This window comes from Polistes fuscatus, unplaced genomic scaffold (genome assembly GCF_010416935.1).
Source record: "Polistes fuscatus isolate 324 unplaced genomic scaffold, CU_Pfus_HIC Scaffold9, whole genome shotgun sequence".
In the NCBI taxonomy this organism is placed as follows: domain Eukaryota; kingdom Metazoa; phylum Arthropoda; class Insecta; order Hymenoptera; family Vespidae; genus Polistes; species Polistes fuscatus.
This window is the reverse complement of record NW_025113173.1, coordinates 1,762,787-1,782,944: the sequence shown is the minus strand read 5'-3', so window position 1 is coordinate 1,782,944 and position 20,158 is coordinate 1,762,787. Positions and strand designations below refer to the sequence as shown.

Sequence of the window (20,158 nt, the reverse complement as noted above, 5' to 3'; positions counted from 1 at the left end):
TCTGTATATCCGAAAACGAACTTACGTATTCCCAACTCTATTTCGACTTTTTTCTTTTTTCGACATTCAAGCAGGAAACTCGGAGTTAACTCTTAAAGGAGTAAATAGTTCGCGGCGAGGCGAACTCGCTGTGCGAGTCTGTTTCGCGTCCCAATAGTTCTGATTACGGATTTCTATCAAATTCTCAACAAATATCGTACTCTTCGAGTAAGTATTTCCAGTACAGAAGGAGATCGTCTAAACGTTAATCAAAATTGTAAGACGTGACGTTAAACTCTGACAGGGAAGAATACAAATTAAAAAAAAGAAAAAGATCATTTTCTTTCGGAGGTCCTCTAAGTTCGGTACTATTGCGTACTGTTTTTCCGCGTGTATATGCGTGTGTATTTGCTTTTGTCGCGTGCATGAGAACCGGAAGAGTCGGCCCAGAATTGGCCGAAAACAGAAAGACAGACTGTACGTGTGTCTGTGCTGCTGTCTCTGCTGGTAGTAATGTGTGTGTTCGCGTAAAAAGAGTGTATATGTATATAATGGTTGCTGGTGTATGCGCGCGCGCGTTAATCTTCACTACGATTGGAAGTAAAAGAGAAAGAGAGGGATAGATGATGCGCGAGAAGGAGCGCTGACGAAGTGTAAAGAGGGAGAGGGGGAGAAAGAGAGAAAGAGAAAGAGATATATAGAAAACGTTAAAAAGGTGCTGGGTGGTAGCACGTTAGAAAGAGAGAGAAAGAAAAAAAAAGATAAATAAGTGTGTCGCGACATCCTAAGGAATATAAGAGCTTTCTTTTTCTTCTTTATAAGAGTGGATCGAATTTAAGAAGGAAAAAGAGGAGAATAAGAAGAAGAAGAAGAAAAGAGATAGAGAGAAAGCACGAGTGGGTGGGGTGCCGAAGCCGTAGACGTGAAAGAGAGATAAGAAAAAAGACAGAAATCGAAAGAAAGAGAGAGAGAGAGAGAGATAGAATACTAAGCGGAAGAGTAGTGGAAGGATGCAAACGGTGCTGTGTAAACACGCGTCCTGGCTTGCACTAGGTTGCAGCAGTTAGACTTGTGAGAATTGTTAGTTCGATCCGTTTCTCTAGGCTGTCCTGAGGCTTCACGGAAGAAGGGAAAACGGTGAAAAGGAAAAGCGTGAAAAGTAACGGTGAAACGGTAATAAAGAAAGAAGAAGGAAGAAGAGGAGGGGAAGTAGGAGTAGGTAGAAAGGAGGAAGAGAGTGGGAGAGGGGAAGGGAGAGGGAGAAGGAGAAGAAGTCGGCCGAGCAACGGCGTCAGGTGACGCGCATTGCTCCACACAGCAAGTTAAACGCGCCTATATATGAATTGGTTTTACAAATGACGGTGTATCAAGACAAACGAGTTTGCTATTGTTGTTGTTACTGTTGCTACTGCTGTTGTTGTCACTGGCTGGATCATCGGTCGTCTGATTAGCTGAAATCGTAAAAGCCTGTACGTATATGATTATCGTTTAAACATATTCCAAGTGTTTGCTGCTGCTGCTACTGCTGCTGTTTGCTACGTGTGTGTGTTTTTGCATGAGTGAGTGAGTGAGCGAGCGAGTGAGTTCATGCGGCTTGTGCATCCGTGTATATATATAGATCTCACCCTTTCTCTCATCTCGTTCCTCCCTTTTCTCTAAGGTTTAATAGACTCTTCTGTAAACATGGCTCCTGAAAGTTACCAAGCTACCTTACACTCTACCATCTTTGTTCCTTCAACGAATTCTAATATTTTTCTGTTTCTTTTTTTTTTTTTTTTTTTTTTTGTTGCCGCGATATTACACCTTTGAGATTTTTCTATTTGTTTCTTTTTTTTATTCTTTGTGTTTCCATTTTTCCAGGATGCGATAAAAGTGAAGTAAGAATTGCATTACCTATGCACTTTTCAATCTTTGTCCTTTCGTCGCATCCTATTTTTTCTTTCTATTTTTCTAAAATTTTCTAATAGAAGAGAATACAAAAAATATATATTATAGTATAATAGAGAAAGAGAAAAGAAAGAGAGAGAGAGAGAGAGAGAGAGAGATGTGTATTTTTTTTTACGTACGCGTTCACATGCACCGGATGATTGCTTCTTTCTTTCTCTCTTATCTTTTTCTGTTCATCTTTTATATATCATCTACACGAGAGCACGCGTACACGAGGGAGACGCTTGAATACACATTTGGAATATTTCTTCCTCCCCCTGCCCCTCTTCCTCCCACTTCTGCCCCCCAGCCGAGTATGCGAACGCATCGACCGAAGGGAAAAAGAAAGAAATAAAGAAAGGGAGAAAGAGAAAAGCATCTTCTTTCTTCGCAATCTCTAATATAAAAGTACGGGGTACAACGTTACCGCCATGTTTTTATTTTCAAAAAAGGAATTTCAAAATTATTTTTAAACCCCATTTTCGTTATTCCTTTTTAAATATAATGTCTTTCGATAAATCGTAGAGAGAGAGAGGGAGAGAGAGAGAAAGAGAAAAAAAAGGGAAAAAGGAAAAAAAAAGAAAAGAAAAGAAAAGAAAAGAAACTTTTCTTTCGAGACACCCAGTATCTATCAATGAACATTGTCCACTTTTATAAAGGACCGACGTTCTTTTCATTCAAAACGGACGAAGACAAAAATTGAAATAGAGGTACACAAGGGTAAAAGGGTGAAGATGGAAGAAGCTTTTATTTAAAATTCTTGGAAAAGAAATTTTTCTTAGATATTTTTTCTTTTTTTTTTTTGACAAAGGTCAAGTTAAGGAAAAAAGAGAGAGAAAGAGACAGAGAGATAGATAAAGATTGATGACGAGAAGAAAAAAAAGTTTGATTTTTCTTCGAGGAGGAGAAACGCTAACGCCTCGTTACGTCATCGTCTGCTGACGGGTCGAGGAAGAAAAAAAAATGGCATAAAGAATAAGAGAGAGAGAGAGAGAATCAGAGATTCTTTGATTTCATTGACCACTTTACAATGATCGTGGTCTTATTCATTAGATACTCTGGCACATGTATGTATTTACACAGCAAACGCACGTGCGTGTGTAAACCGTCACGGATGATGACCTTTGACATTGAGAAAAAAAATTTACTTTAATCGTTTCTAATCGTTAGCGCTACTTTAAAAGCGTTACTTTAAATGGTACATCCTCGACGTATCATTCTATTTTTTTTTGTTTATTCTTCATTTTGCTTTTTGATCCTACAAAATATGGAATTGATTAGATTGTTAAATGTGTTAATAGTTATATTCGTTTGATTGTATTAACGTGTTAAGGGGGCTGTTTTTGTTCCCACGTTCGTTCTTATACAAGGTGTTCCGTTAAAATACGCCATAGACTCGTTAATCCATTCTACGGAAGAAGGAAATCGAAAATTTAGTAAAAGAGAGGAAAAGGATTTCGTACATATATATGTATACAGGTTTGTGTGTGTATCCCCTACGTATATATATGTAGTATATATATGTAGCTTATGCGAGTCTCTAACGTATTACATAACTTTTCTCTCAGGGCAGTGCAACGTAAGAGCAATAAGATTTTACTAGCTTATTACCGTCAACTATACTACGAGAACATCCTCCAACCAAGTATAAACTTTTCAATTCCTTCCTACATTTACCTTTTTACTAATATTTGTTTCTTTTCTTTTCTTTACTTTTCTTTTTTATTCTTTTTTATTTCTCAATTGAGACAAGTAAGTAACGTAGAAGGAACTTAGCAATCCTCTGAATGACAAGAAAATAATCTCATCATTTCGTGATTTTGATTTATATAATATTTTAATAATATTTGAAGTGATGTTACTGTGGGACCCTGTATTTTCTTAATCAATTAACTATGTATACTCGTCATCTGTGAAAAGTATTTATCAATTGTTATTTAAATTGAAATTTCTAATTGAAAAACGAAAATACATTCGTTAATTTGAAAACGTTTAAATTATATAGAAATCAAGATAAATAATAATGTGAATAATTGTTAGGAAAATATTCTGTATATAGCTTGAACAAAGTAAAACAAATTTGGTTAACTAAACCTAACATTGTACATCAATTCGGTGAACATTTTCCAGATTATATATCAAGAATATCTTCGACAATTAATCCTACAAGAAGATAGACATATTGTTACAAAAAGTAATATTCGGAAAGAATAAAGATATTTGTGTTTAATTTGCGAAGTGGCATTATATATTGTAGTTTGTTTCATTCGATATCATTAAAAAACAATAGATTCAATTTTATACACAAAAATAAAATACTCTCTCATTTGATTATTATTTTTAATTCAATATTATAACAGCTAAACATACTTTGTATTTTCGTCATCGTTTCATTTTAGCGACATAATTAAGATAGACACTTTTCAAAAAGTGTATCTAATTAGTCACAGTTAACTGGTCGTCAACACGGTAATTGAAAGTTCATCTCTTCAAAATGAAAAACAATATATTATCATTTTATTGAATTTAAATCAATATGAATTTGTTTTATATTAAACTTTTCTATTAAAACTATCTAATAATAATAATAATAATAATATCATTTTAGGTTTATAATGTTATACCTTTTGTACATTATTAATTATTAAATGATCCATGAAAAAAAAAAAGAAAATATGTTTAAAACAATAAACAGCAAAAGAAATGAAATATATTCGAATAGAAATACAAATCTTGAAGTTAAATTTTCTGAATTTCAGATTATCGAGGATTGGCAGATTTCTGCATAACTCTGCGTGAGAGAAAAGAAAAAGAAAATAAAAGAAAAGTAGGAATAGAGTAACATACACACAGAAGTATACATAAAACTCGCATATCCTTTCGCGCCTGAAAGAAACGAGAAATCTTTGGTAACGGTACGCATCAAATATCTATTACATGCTTAGTTTGTATTATTTTTCAAGCACGACACACACCTCGCGTTCCTTATTTCGCATTATATTAATTTACGTTCAATCATGAATGATCAAATAATATCGATTAGAAAACTAAGAGAGAACAAAAAACTTGAAGATTATTGACGAATCAATGCGATAATAAGAGTCACATGTGTATTTGAACGTTATGTAAATATCACGAAGATATAATTATATATCCGGCTGATAAATTATTGCGATAAATTCAACATTTTTTTCTCAATTTTATTTAATATTACCAATCGATTGCGAAACAAATACGTAGAAATCATCATATTATGATCGTTAATACTCGATCATTTTCTATATATATATATTTTTTTTTTTATTTCTTCTTGTTATCTTTTACTTTCGTATTTTTTTCTTTCCTCCATTTATTTTTTTGTTCGTTATTAAATTCTCTTTCCTCATCTTCTTTCTCTCTCTCTCTCTCTTCCCTCTTCTTAATCACGAAGAAGGATAGAATAAGTCTCTCATCCGGAAGTAATAGCAAATCGAGCAATCAACGTGAACCCATCCTGTTGATAACGAGAACTCGAAAATTAATTTCAACCCGCAGATGAGAAGAAAATTTAAATTTTCTTTTTTCGTTTTATATTTCCTTCCCTTCCCATGAAAAATTACGACTGAATCTTATCTTCTAAATATGCGCGGGAAAAAAATAAAAAAATTGGATTAAACAAAAATCTTCACTTTCGTCCGAATGAATATTTTTATGCAGTATTTTAATAATAAAGGGAATCTATACGGATATTCGTAATTATTGGACGAATCGAATTGGTTCTAAAAATTTGTCAACGCGCGATGGAACGTATTTGATATTTTTAAAATGAAATTTTCTACACAACGGGATCCAATTTTCGATTAGAAATTTCTTTCGTAATAATTCGAATATTTAATTACACTGCATCATCACAAAATTTACAACTTTTAACGCAATATCACAGACACAAAGATCGTTCTCTGAATTTAGTTTAGTATTTCGAATAACAAATCAAATTCCTAACGATAAATAGGGATCGATAAAATATAGGTACCCAAAAAAACCCGACAAAATATTTCCGACCCAAGTTCGATCAAATTTTTCTAAGTATTCGAACAATTCTGTTAAATAACATTTGTTTTAGGTATGAATATCAAATCGCGTTTGTCTCCGGTGTTTTCAAAGAAAAGATTTACTTTATTTGTACATTTATAAAAGGCGTAAACGCGCATACTCGGTGACATATTTATAATGCAAATCTTAATCGAATTAATTTGCGTAATCCTTCGTGATCTTATCGTGGTATGCCATGACTGGATTAAGTATATCTGTATATCACAAGTATTACAAACAAATACATACATACCTACATATTTACTGATCCAATTTAACATCTTTATCGTTATTCGTACGTAACAGGAATGTATTCTCGAGAGAATATCGACATTTTCTTTTTGAAAAAACAAAATTAAATAAATATGAAAAGAAAAAGGAAAAAAAATATCGTCGACGTTCATCCCCAGATTAATTTATTTATTTTTTTTTTGTAATTTCATATCCAACAATGACGTTGAGATAATAAATTGACTTATTTCGTGTTATATTCCTCACGTTTTACAATTAACCCAACAGAAGTTTAATACAAGTTCGTAGTAGACGTGAACCGATGGGGGTATTAGATCTCGTTTATATATCTATATAGATTCTATGTAAATACCATTGGCCGAGGCAAATGTTATCGACGAAGTGTCAAACTTCTCCGATCAAATCTCGTATCTCTGAATACTTGAAAATGATCGAGATTCACTACCCAACAACAGCTTTTTTCCACCGACGACGACGACGACGACGACTTGTCCGGCTCAAAATCCTCTTTATATCACGATCTCATTTTTTCCCTCTTCTTTCTTTATTATTTTTTTCTTTTTTCCTTTTTTTTTTATACTCGACGTGTGACGTTTCACTGAACAAATACATGTACACGGAAAGAGATATCTCGAAAGAATGTGTAAATACATATATTTATATGTATGTGTCTGTGTGTGCGTGTGTGTGTATAATACTTACTCAACTTGGTCGAGAAATTTCCATTCCACTCTCCTAGTTTTCTCTAATGCTTTAGCCACGTATAGATTACTATACATTCTCAAGAAGACGAAGTTATCGTAAGGGTACTAGTGTTAGTAGTAGTAGTATTAGTAGTAGTAGTAGAAGTAGTAGTAGTAATAGTAATACCCATGCAACTTTGTTACTCGACCTCGAGAGACGAGATGCGCCCTCAACCTTACTCAATGATGCACCCTCTTTCGCTTTTATTAGACTCCGGTTCTTTTGTCGTCCACGTTCTCGAAAACCAGCACGAAATTTTCCTCTGACATCTATGTAGTAGTATATATATATATACAGGATGAATCGAGAGGAATGTCTCGAAATTCTAAGGTAAGAATGCTGCATTCCACGTGTAGAAATAATTTTTAAACAAGAATTCCCAAATCTTTCCATTTTCTATTTTATTTTTTCTTTTTTCTTTTTTAATATCCGATATTTAATTCTTTTTGGTTTTTGTTTTGTTTTGTTTAAAGGTACGAATCAATTGATAAAACAATCTTATATATAATATTAAAAAAATACTTAGAAAATATTTAGATAGAACAATCTACGTGAGTTAATTTTATGACATTGTAATTTAAATGCAACAATCGGATATAAGATTTTTTCGAAAAATTATTTTTACGCGTAGAATACATTTGTAGAATATATTAAACGTTTCTATCGATTCACCCTGTATATGTATTTAATATTATATCTTATATATGGAATTTCCTCTCTTTCCCTCTCTCTTTCTTTCTCATTGGTTTTCTTGGTTCTTGCTTTATCATTTACAAAATCGTTCCGAGAGATGTGCTGGTCCAGTTCTAGGATTGCATCGTTCAAGATAAAAAGAGATGTAACACCGCGACATTATTGTGATGACAAATTTTCTACCGCCTAGTTGTGATGGTGATGTGGTGATGGTCTTTTGTTGGCACACCGAGTATTTAAGATCTCCTCTTACCATTTATTTAACGCACGATTGGCCATCCTTCGAAATATCGCCAATTGAACGAAGCTTTTCTATGTAATAGAAAGACAAAGATTGTGATCTATAGGTCCGTGGACTTAGAAAATTGGGTCGTCTGCCGTTATTTCTAACAAATCTGCCAAGGATGTCTGACAACATTTCGAACTATACTATATACTATCTCTATCTTTCTATCTTTCTATCTGTTCGCGTATATTATCGCGTGATCATCACTTGCTGCTATACTTTTGCTTGAATGAATGACGATAAATATATTATTTAACGATAAATACGTGTGATTTTGTGTCACGACACACACACATACTATTACGTACACGCATAGTATACACATACTATGTACGTACATATACTATAATAGTATATACATACTATTATTATTATATATATGTATGTATTGTAAATGCATTATTACTCAAATTATATTAACAATTTGTAATCGTATTATTTAGAAATTTTCTATCCTCCTGCATATCCATCGATCCTTTCTAATGCACATCGTCACGCTAAAACAGTAAGTGTAATAACGTTTAACATCGGGAACTCGTTTATTGGTCAAATGACGTTCAAAGAGGTTTGAAGGTAGTCATCGTTCGTCTCTCTCTCTCTCAACTCTTTACTTACTCACCCTCTTCTCTTGTCATATTCTCTTCGTCAGTTTAAAAAAAAAAAGGAAAGAAAATTAAATTGCATATTAGAAGCATTAGAAGCATTAAATGTCCAGTCCTAGTACCCCCTCATCCTCTCCCCCCCCATCCTTTACGTCTCCGACATACGTTCGTTTGACGTAAGCACGCCACTTCGAGTATCGTGTGAACCGGAATTGGCTTTAACATAAGACGATAGATAGGTTCAATTTATCATACAACCTTTTAATCATTTTTATTTTAATAATATACACTTTTAATAATACACACAAATTATTATATACGATCTTTTTTATATTTATTTTTCGTTTCGATATTTGGCTGGCTACCACCTAAGATCTCATGGTAATTTTTAATTGTCACTAGGACAAAAATTACTAGGAGAAAAAAAAAATGGAGTATATAAAGAAAGCGCGCGAAATACAAATTTGTCTGAACGAAAATTATTTACTTGTTTGGAAGATATGTAGAACGATCTTATCGTTAAATACGAGTTCGTGGTTATTCGCCATTGACCCTCGATCGGCTCTGCTAAAGCGAAATTAATTATTGCCTTGGTGTGCTAAAAATAATCCGTGACCCCTCTGTCATAGGGACGAACCCGAGTACACGGCGTTAGGCGTTTTTCCTCTCGTCAAATGATCGATCTTCTTACCTGTCTCCTCGATGATTTCTTTTTCTCCTACTTTCCTTTTCTTTTCTTTTTTTTTCCCCTTCCTTTTAACCAAATCAATATGTGGATAACTCTAGGGGTATTTTTATTCCATTTAATTTTGAAAGAATGTATGTGCACTTTATTTCAATGAATAAAATTAATCATTCGTTTGAAAGCTTCTAAATATTATAATTTTATTGATGATATTATATAGTAATATAATATAGGGTTTTTAATGATCTCTCTTTCTCTCTATCTCTCTCTTTGTGTGCTGCAGCTGCGAGATGCATCGTAGGGTGGGATACAGCAACTACGATGGCAAGATCGCGGGCCTTTACGACCTGGAAGAGACTCTTGGTCGTGGACACTTTGCTGTGGTAAAGCTTGCTCGACACGTATTTACTGGTGAGAAGGTTGCAGTGAAGGTCATAGACAAGAGCAAACTCGACGAAGTATCTAGGGCGCATCTTTTCCAAGAGGTGAGGGTGAGAAAAAAGAAAAAAAAAAAGAAAAAGAAAACGCTGGCTATAAGTTAAATTTCAATTTTCTTTATCTACGTTTAAGTTTATTTTCTTTTTATATACTTATTCTAGAGAAATAAAAAGAGATCTATGAAAAGATTATATTTATTATACGGTGAACCAATAGTTCGTGCGTTCATTATGTTGAAACTTTACTTTGAAACTGCGTAATGGATTGGATGTTTCTTTGTAAAATTTACTTTGGAAATATTAATAATAATAAAAAGAAAAAACAACGCACGAACCTTAGGTTCACCCTAATATTTCGTGTTACATTAGAATGTGAGCAAGGATAGAAAGAAATCGGGATTGAATTAACGAGCATATCCTGTTGGCGAGGATCTACGATCTACGTCAAGTTATGGATCTTGTTAAGATCAACGAGATAATCGTGTGCTAAGAGATAAGAGGTCAATGACCTCCTCCCGCTTTCTCTCTCTTCATTTATTTGCAGTTTATATTACAACGTTGTCGTTAAATTTATAGGTACGATGTATGAAATTGGTGCAACACCCGAACGTGGTGAGATTATACGAGGTGATAGATACCCAAACAAAGCTGTACCTGATTCTGGAATTAGGCGATGGCGGTGACCTTTACGACTACATCATGCGCCACGACAGTGGATTAAGCGAAGAGGTACCGTGGTTATACAATAAGAACGTTACTTTCTTGCTATCATCTTAAATTAGTACCTAGACGAATTATTAGTTGCAAACTTGCCAAACTTGTTTGCTGTTGCGTGTCTATACACTCAAAGGAAAGATAGAAAGACAACAGCTGTTATCTCTCTCTCTTTCTCTCTTTTCGTGATTCACCTTACCGTCAAACGCGACTAGACGGTATAACCAAAATTTTACCCTTTTGTTCATAATAAGTTCTATCGACGAAAAGCACTCTCCTCTTCACTCTTATTCCGTTCAACAGGTGGCAAGGACGTATTTTCGACAGATAGTTCGTGCAATATCCTACTGTCACCGATTACACGTCGTTCACAGGGATCTCAAGCCGGAGAATGTTGTCTTCTTCGAGAAACTCGGCACCGTCAAACTAACCGACTTCGGTTTTAGCAATAGATTTTGTCCTGGACAAAAGCTCGAAACTTCATGCGGTTCTTTGGCTTATTCGGCACCCGAGATACTTCTTGGCGACAGTTACGATGCTCCCGCAGTTGGTACGTTGGACAATTTTTCATGATTATATTCTTCTCCTTCTTCTTCTTCTTAGAATTATTTATCAAGTTTTCAAATTGAACGCGTTTTTTTTTAGATGTCTGGTCGCTCGGTGTGATTTTGTACATGCTGGTATGCGGGCAAGCACCGTTTCAAGAAGCAAATGACAGCGAGACATTAACAATGATCATGGATTGCAAGTATTCCATTCCAGCTCACGTCTCCAGTGATTGTAAACGTTTGATCGCTAAGATGCTTGTCAGAGAACCCGAAGGAAGAGCATCACTCGAAGAAATAGCTGCTGATCCTTGGCTTGCTATCGGATCTGATACGGATTCTGTCGAAGTGTTACCTTTAGTATCACGTCAACAAGTATCCGACGATCATCATAATCTTATTATTACTAAAATGGTTAACGGTAATATCGCCACCAAGGAAGATATATTAGAGTGAGTATTAAATGGCAAGGATTGGATATTTTTCCTACTCGTTTAACCACGATGCAATTCCTCGAATAATTGTTTCTCTTTCTCTCTCTCTCTCTCTTTTTTTTCCCTTCTTTTTCTCTCTCTCTTTCTCTTTCTCTCTCCTCCCACTCCCTCCCTCTCTCTTTTCTCTTTTCTCGTTTATAAAGAGCGTTAGACAAGAACGAGTATAATCACATAACGGCGACGTATTTCCTGCTGGCCGAGAGAAAATTACGAGCTCATAGACAGGAACAGGTGCAAAAAGCACGTCCCGAGATACTCGATGTTTCTCCTAGGTAGGTGTATATGTATTATTATATATAATATTATATTACGAAGATAAGAGTGTCTACCGATCGATAATTAAAATGTTCGATCTCATTCTCCTCCCCTTTTTTGAATTACTTTCAGCAGGCAAGAGGAAGCAACAGTGAACCTTCACGTTAATCAAAATTTACTTGATACGGTGAATCAATCCTTGCTGAGTGTTCCACGTACGCCCGGTGACGTACCACAGGTACGTATCGCATAATAAATGCTACATCCGACATCGAATCAACCTGATTATTGTAACGTTCGAACTTACATTACAAGTGACATCTTCGGATAGCTTAGATTTCCTGCCGTGGGGAAAAAAAGATTCCTGTTCTCGTTACAGAGCGTACGTACGAGAAAGTGCAGCATCGTGCAAGAGGAAGAAGACGAGGACGACGTTTCCTCGTGTTCCGGAAGAGAAGAACGCGGTAGCAACTCGGCCTTGAACTCGTTCAATCGTCGTGGTTCACGTTCGGAAGGAAAGCTCTCTCATATTTTGCAGGAAAGGCTGGGACAACTCCCAGAGAAGCATCCTGGACACAAAGTGGCGGTCGCGTCAAGGCTGGTTGCCCAACAACAAGACGGTCCGAACGTAAACGTTGTGCCTGCCGATCGAGATGGAAAGTGTTTGAAGTCATTTACGAAAGATCCCAAACTTGTCGACGCAACTACGAATCGTCATTCTAACGTAATAGGTCCTGCCGTTCAACAGGATATCAACGCGGTATCCGATAAAATATCTGCTACGACTAAAGTATCCTCGATCTTCGATGAAAGTTTAAAAAGTAAATTTAGTACTACGCTCGTTCAGTCGTCGGCTTGGTCGAAAAAGCCAGGCAGCGTGGAGAGTAGACCGAAATCCGTTACGGAATGTCCAAGATCGTTAGGTCCTGTCCCAGCAAATAAATGGAGGATGGGTGCTCAACATAGATCAACGGGACTTACTTTGGAAACGTCTCCGATATCGCAAGCTGTCTCTAGACCATCTGATTTAATTTCTACAACAACGACAATTATCCTAACGGAATCCTCGACAGTTTCGATTCCTCTTCGTTCGAGCACGCACGAAGACCATCAATCCACGATACCAAAATATAAGACTATGCCATCGCCGGGTAGTACAGGTTCCATATCACCTCCGCAATTAACGTTGAACGAGATATTAGAAGATGGTGACGCGATACAAGGTACGGTTGGTTCGAACGATGGTACCAACAACAATGCTGTCGCCGCCAAGTGTCGAGTGGTCAGACGTACGGGATACGAGCAGAGAAGAAGCAAGTTTCATAAAACAAGAACTGCTTCGTGTTCGAGTTCGGACGCTAGCGACGACGACAGTGAAAGTAGGAAGAAGAGAGCGCATAAGCTTGGTGCAACGACGGAAAAACCATTACCACCGAGACGAGATAGTCACGACGATTCTAGCGATTCTCAAGATCCTGGAGGTAGTGGAGGTGGTGGTGGTGGGGGAGGTAGTGGTCTTGGAAATGGGGAACATACGAGCGAAACACCATCGAATACACCAGATACTAGTCGTAACGATGGTGGGGGTAATAATACTACGAACACAACGACAAGCAATACTACGACAGCCGGTGGAAGGCACAGATCAACGGAGAATCAAGTGGCCTTTGGTAGAAGACATCGAGCAGGTAGAAGAAGAGCCGGGGAGACGCGTTTGAGAGAAAGCCAATCATTGAATCGAATAACTGAGGTGCAAGAAGCCGAGGGTCCATCAGCCTGTCACAATCATTCTCACGTATCCCGCAACTCGACAATTTTAAACGTTCAAAACGTTTCAACGTCGACCTCCTCGATATCCCAAAGTAGCACCGGATCTCATTGTATTCATCATCATCATCAATCAATTTCGCACGCGACCACTACGACCGTACAAAAGGCTAAAGGTTTCGGTGCTAGACTTTTGCAAGGCTGGTCACTTGGCAAATCTACTTTGTCGCAAGCTGTTAGTAGGCAACAAACGGATAACAATACGACTGCTAGAGAAATCAACAAAATGGATCAACAACACACGACGAGGTGTCAGCAGACTACTACTACGATCGGAAATTGTAATAACGACGAAAGAAGGAAGGATCTGAACAACGGTGGTTGTTTGATCAGTCAACAAACAGTAGTTCCGAACGAAAAAGAAAATCGCGGAGCGTCGGTTAATAGAAACGAATGCAAAAGTAGGAAAATTCGTTTGCTAAGTCGTTACTTTGCGGTTCACAAGAAACTTTGCGTACCATTGCCGGGTCTTTTTGGGAAGGGTCGATTGTACAAGGCACGCTCTTGCGGTAACATAGCACGCGATCGCGTCAGTCCGCCATCCCCTAAATCGGTGCTACTTTGTGCCGCCTCGGACGACAAATGGCGGGAACGTCATCAGTGGTGCGACACGAAACATCAGCATCGCGGCAGCGACGGTGACATCAATCAAAATCTTGGCCTTGCTCATCTCGTCCAGGATAGAGTCGTTGGTGTTGGTAAAGGGTGTACCGGTATGCCAACAGTTTGTCATATTCATTTGGGTGACGCTTCCAAATGTTGCAGCCTCTGTTGATGAACGCTCGATCGAAAAGAGATAGAAATTCCCAGTGTGATTTTTTTTTATTCTTCCTGACCCTAGGATTTATCAATCTCTCGGGAGGAACTTTTGTTTGTTCGTACTATCGCAGTCCCCCACATCCAACAAATACACATATATACATATACACATACAACATACATAGATACGTACATGCATATGCAAACATATTTACATATACGAACTGGGACTTTTTCTATGAGGAGGATACCCTCCCCCCGCCCCCACCACGTTCGAGTCGTTGCTGATAAATAATCCCGTTGCTCCAACATTCTTAAAACATACAATTTCATTCTTCGTACTTTCTAGAATAAATTTTCTCTAATGACGAAGAACGTTTAGGGGTATATATATATATATACATAAGTACATATACACATACAAGCATGTATATCTATATTTTTCCTCCCTCTCCCCCCTCCCCCCGTGGCGTCGAACCACGTAAAATAATGGCGGTGACGTTTAATACGCCAAATATCTATTAATCAGATCGTTCCTGAATAATCTTGATACGCCAAGTATAGCTTGAACGTTGCTGTTAAGCGTCAAATAAGAGAATGATAAGAGAAAAAGAACAAAAAATAAAATGACTAAGAGAATAATGAAATAATAATATTCCCTTTTGTGGGAAGTGTATCTAGTCTGTGTGAACAAGCCTGTATTAAATATATATTGCAGAGTTTATTATTATTTTTATTATATATATATTAAATATTATATTATTATATTATATTATATATTATTATATTATTATATTATATTATATTATTATAATAATAATAATAATTATTATTATTTGATATATAGATGATGAACAACGTGGATATTAACTCGTATCGAGACGGCACGCTGTTCCGAGAATTAAAAAAGAAACAAAAAAAAAAAGATAAGATGGATAGTAAGAAAAAAAGAGAAAAAAAAAAGAAAGAAAGAAAAGATATGTTCGTATAGCTTCGGTAATGTTTCGAGTCTCTGCAATTCTCGAAGGTCTTCCCTCCGTTTTTCCTATTAACCCCCCCTTCCCACCCTCCATTATGTTAACATTTCCTTTCTTGTCTTTTTCTCCTTCTGTCAAAATACGAATTACAATTTACATTTTTTTACCCTATTTTCCTTTTCCTATTTAACCTCTGTTATTTTTCGAGAGTGAAAGCACTGAATCGGAAGGGGCCGATGTTTTCTTAAGCAAAAAAGCAGGGACCCTAAATAGCGAAGTTGTCACATTAAAGAAAAGTAAATAAAAGTAAAGTAAAGAAAAGGAAAGAATAAAAGATTATAAGTGAAAATACGTGCGTTATGATTTGACTTTTTTTGTTTCGTTTATTTTTTTACAGACGCGATGTGCTATACAACGACGTGCTCGAAAATAATTCCAAGTATGTGTACCTCCCTCCCTCCCTCCCTCCACGTGTGTTTTTTAAATTTCCTAGGAAAATAATATACTTTTTAATCGATAAATAATCGTAATTTTGTAGATTATATGCTTGCCGGTTGAGCACATTCTCTCTTGCAATAGTGCTTCTATAGTTTTATTCGTTCCTATTTTTTTTCTTTGTTTTTTTTTCTATTTAATTTCTCTCTCTCTCTCTCTCTCTTTTATCGATCTTTTTTTCCTTTTATTATTTCAAATAACATCAGTAAACGTCGGTTATTATATTTTTATTACGATTGTTCGATATTTCGGAATAAAAAATACATTGTAACTGCAATGTTATTTATTTTTATAGACGAATTAAGCTGCGTTCACAACGTTGAAACGTTATTAGCTATTTCCCCTTCCCATTCCCTTACTTACCTACCCTACTCCCCAATCCAATAGACGTAATTGTGTAAAATGGTATTTGTTTAAACAGAAATAAATAAAGAGGTATGCGTTAGGGGTGTTTCTTTCGAGTACGTCAAATTTGTACATATTTATAAATATGTGCCGAAGGGATAGATAGAGAGGCCGATTTGAAATTTTTTAATCAATTGACATTCATTTTTGCAAGATGTCATTCTGACACGTACACACACATACATACATACATACATATACAAAAAGACAGAGACACACATTGATAGAAGACGAGCTTGAAATACATTATTGTATAACCATTCGCTTGAATTATATCGAATGCTGGCCATTCGATTGAAATGATCGAAGTACAGACTATGCTTTATTCCAAGGAATATTATAATTATTATTATTATTATTATTATTATTATTATTATTATTATTATTATTATAGTATATATGCATATACATATGCGCATAATCAATTTTTCAAAGCATTATTACACATAGTTACATATACACACGTACATCCTAACAAAAGAAATATTATCTACAAGGAATAATAATTCTTTACCCATTTTATATAAAAATATGTATTTTAACAAAACAAAAACTGCATCGATGCTAATTACACAACACATACACACACAGATCTCTAATGTTCACGTATATTGCCATTTGTTTTTTTAACTTCAATGTCAGAATTTTTCAAAGAAAAAAAAAAGATATAGAAACGGAGGAAAAATAATGGATTTAATGAAATTTGTAATTAAATTAGACAAAAGAAAAATGTTTGTTAAAAATGACGAGAAATATAGGAATCGTCTTTTAACCGAACACAGAATAAAACCTTGAAGTTTTATCTTTGTATAATTTTTGGTTAATCTATATATATACATGTATAATACATACGTATTACAGACACACATATACACACACAGCAGGATATACTTACATAATATGTATGTCAAAATATTATATCTTCGAAATGTGCGCAAATTAATTGAACTTCCTCGACTAAGACTGATGCTTTACGAATATAACTACTCTGAATTGTTTATTAATTTACATAACACTTACATAAACCACGTATATTTGTATTAGTATACCAGTACGACGACATGTGGCCCGATTGATGAGATCAATAAAAAAAAAAAAAAAAATATAAAAGAAAGAAAGAAAGAAGAGTGCGTAAACAAGGAGTAGCAACGTGATGAAATATTGTGTGCAATTTATCTGTCAAAGAACGAAGAACACGTTCGTCTTTTTCTTCTCCTTCTTCTTCTTCTTCTTCTTAATTGTTAATTAATTTAAAAGAGTTCCTTGTGGCCAAGAAAAAGAAAATACAGGAACAATTACCGAACGCGATCTTGCAGAATATTTTGCGAGCCAACAAAAAAAAAGGAAAAAAAAATAAAAAAATAATGATTGTACCCATTTCCAAACGACCAAGCCCAATATTAGATTGGAATATTGAAATATCGTTTGTATAAATAATCGATGAATACGTAGAGAAAATAATTTTAACGAATCTCAAGGTTTTCCCTTATTTTATTTTGCTTCTTCTTCTTCTTCTTCTTTTTCATTCATCCCTTTTTTTTTTTTTTCTTTTACATCGCATACGAGAGATATAAAATTATCGAAAGAAAAAATATGAAAAGAAAAAGAAAGAAAAAAAACATATATATGTATATTCTCCCAAGAAGAACTCTTTAAATTTTCGCACAGGAATATTTTCTCTCATTAATATTATTTATTTATTTATTTATTTATTTTTCCTTCCTTCCTTCCTTTCTTTCATTCCTTACTTTTTCGTTCATATCCGTACGTCTCGTTGTCGCGCAGCTCTGAAATATTTGCGTAAACAAAATTTAACGATTGTACGATTTAAAATTAAAGAAAAAAAAAATCCTCGAAATATAATCGAATAATAAGAATTAAAAGAAAGGAAAAAAAAATTAAATAATAATAATAATAATAATAATAATATTAATACATACGATGAAAGATTAGAAGATAAACGTGTGTATTTTTTCGTGTTGTCAAAAAAAAAAAAAGAAAAAAATTGCGACAATATTTTAAATGTTGTGTATGCACGTATGAAAAAAAATGCGAGGTAAAAAAACGGTTCTACGAAAGTTATTATCATTTGTAATAATCTTACATAATTCAATTACTCTTATCAAAATGAAACAATATTTGTGTTTCGTTTCTTCCTTTGCGTATTATACGCAAACGCACGTGTATAATTTTATCTAATTTATATAAGAGAGAAAAAAAGAAAAAAAAAACTATCTCCCTTTCCGCACTTTGATTTCCGTATACAAAAAAAAAAAAAAGTAAGAAAAATCGTTTTCCTCGCTCCAATTATTATTAATTGTTTTCCTAATTACAATAAGATGTAATTATTTGTTAATTAATTTTTCCCCTAGGAAACAACAACAACAACAACAACAATATTAACAACAAAAATCGAAGATAACGACGAAAAAAACAACAACAAAAAAAAACTTCGATTAATTTTCCTTTGTTTAAAACAACCGTTACCATTTTGTATTTTTCTTTCTTTTGAAAAACCACATTTAATAAGAAAAAAATTTTAATTATACGACTACGCTTAGGCGAAATAAATCTTTACGAATAAATGTCGAATAACCCGACTCTCTCTTTACTGCCAGCTATAATATCATTGTAAAACGGATTCATTATTTAAACATACCTAAGTGTACCGCTAAAAGCTGTAAAACATACCCGGTATCCTTGTAATTCATTACATACAAACATTACAAATATACATACATACGTACATACATACATACATATACATACATGCAATAATTGTGTGCCCGAATCGATTGGAATAAAAGAAAATAAAAGAAAATATTTAAAAAAAAAAAAAAAATATATATACATATAAAAATAAATCAATAAAAAAAATGTTAGCGTTTATGCTAATACAAATACGTTCAAAATACATACACGCGTTCTGTTGTTGTCTCTTCTTAGTTCCTCTATTTTAATTTTATTTATTATCCATATTAAATTATTTTTCTTTTTTAATGCAATATATTATATATAAAATTAGTTCTATATTAATGTATATGACATGAATGATTAAATATTATTTAAATATATACTGCGATATATTCTATTAAAACATTTTAAACAGATGGAAAAATGAAATCAGTAAAGTTTCTACAATGTGTTACAAATTTTTGTTTCAATTGCACAAAAAAAGAATTAAAAAATATAATCGAGCCGATAAAAAAAAAGAAATTCATTTAAACGCCGGTGAACTTTTCCTCTCGGTAAGATAATTCCATTAAACGTGATTACAAACCATAATTAATCAGTCCTAAATAATATTACAATGTAATAAATAACGCATAATTAAAAAAATTCGTCTTTGGCACCATGGACAAGTAAGCGCAATGTAAAATCGGCTTGGCATTCAACGCAACGTGTGTTTTGTTTTTTTTTTTTATTTTAATATTATTTTTATTATTAATTAATAATATCATCAAAATCTTTTTTCTTATAATAATTATAATATAAAATTCTCTCGGCGAAACATTCGTATTATTCGGAGAAAGAAAATTCACACGTGAGTATAGAAATAAATCATATAGAATTGTATTTTCTTAATCTTATCTTATATAATAATAATAATAATTATATAATAATAATCATAATATTATTAAAACGGCATTAACAATAGCAGAATAATATTAATTTACGAGAAAAGTATAAATAATAATATTATCTAACTTATATACTCGTACAATTCCTTAATGTAATTGTCGTATTATTTTTAACGACAAATACATGTTTATGCGATTTAAAGAAGAATTATAATAGCAACGTTTTGTCTCGTTTTATTACAATGTAGTATCATCAAGATTTATGGAATATATTTACAATGCAGTCTGTATGATCACAATAAGCTTGTGGTTTTTGTTTTCTTTTTATTATTGTTCGTAAAGGTATACGTTGTTGTAATAAAGAATATAAAATACTCCTCATGGTAATAATACTTAACGAATAACGAAATAATCGTTTTCGCTTTGATAAA

The 20,158-nt window shown here is 34.0% G+C and overlaps 1 protein-coding gene across 4 annotated transcripts; it reads left to right on the top strand.

Moving 5' to 3' along the window:
• The first annotated feature begins 37 nt into the window (after positions 1-37).
• LOC122525813 (SNF-related serine/threonine-protein kinase) lies at positions 38-15,547 on the top strand. 4 transcript variants are annotated; one of them, XM_043648801.1, is made up of 10 exons: positions 38-1,448; positions 4,665-4,820; positions 9,522-9,723; positions 10,252-10,404; positions 10,693-10,939; positions 11,035-11,386; positions 11,572-11,700; positions 11,816-11,921; positions 12,063-14,223; positions 15,117-15,547. In XM_043648801.1, exons 3-10 carry the CDS (start codon positions 9,529-9,531, stop codon positions 15,137-15,139), a joined length of 3,366 nt encoding a protein of 1,121 aa, XP_043504736.1. In that variant the 5' UTR covers positions 38-1,448; positions 4,665-4,820; positions 9,522-9,528; the 3' UTR covers positions 15,140-15,547. The 4 variants fall into 4 exon arrangements, with proteins under 4 accessions (XP_043504736.1, XP_043504735.1, XP_043504733.1 ...); XM_043648800.1 differs by lacking the exon at positions 15,117-15,547 and having other exon boundaries at positions 11,819-11,921; positions 12,063-14,991; XM_043648798.1 differs by lacking the exon at positions 15,117-15,547 and having other exon boundaries at positions 12,063-14,991.
• Positions 15,548-20,158: the final 4,611 nt, after the last annotated feature.

Bases quoted from the DNA above. Each gene is read 5' to 3' on its own strand.
- LOC122525813 (XM_043648799.1), top strand. From the start codon at position 9,529: ATGCATCGTAGGGTGGGATACAGCAACTACGATGGCAAGATCGCGGGC. The intron at 10,940-11,034 runs GTACGTTGGACA...GTTTTTTTTTAG, and splicing joins TTACGATGCTCCCGCAGTTG to ATGTCTGGTCGCTCGGTGTG. The intron at 11,922-12,062 runs GTACGTATCGCA...TTCTCGTTACAG, and splicing joins CGCCCGGTGACGTACCACAG to AGCGTACGTACGAGAAAGTG.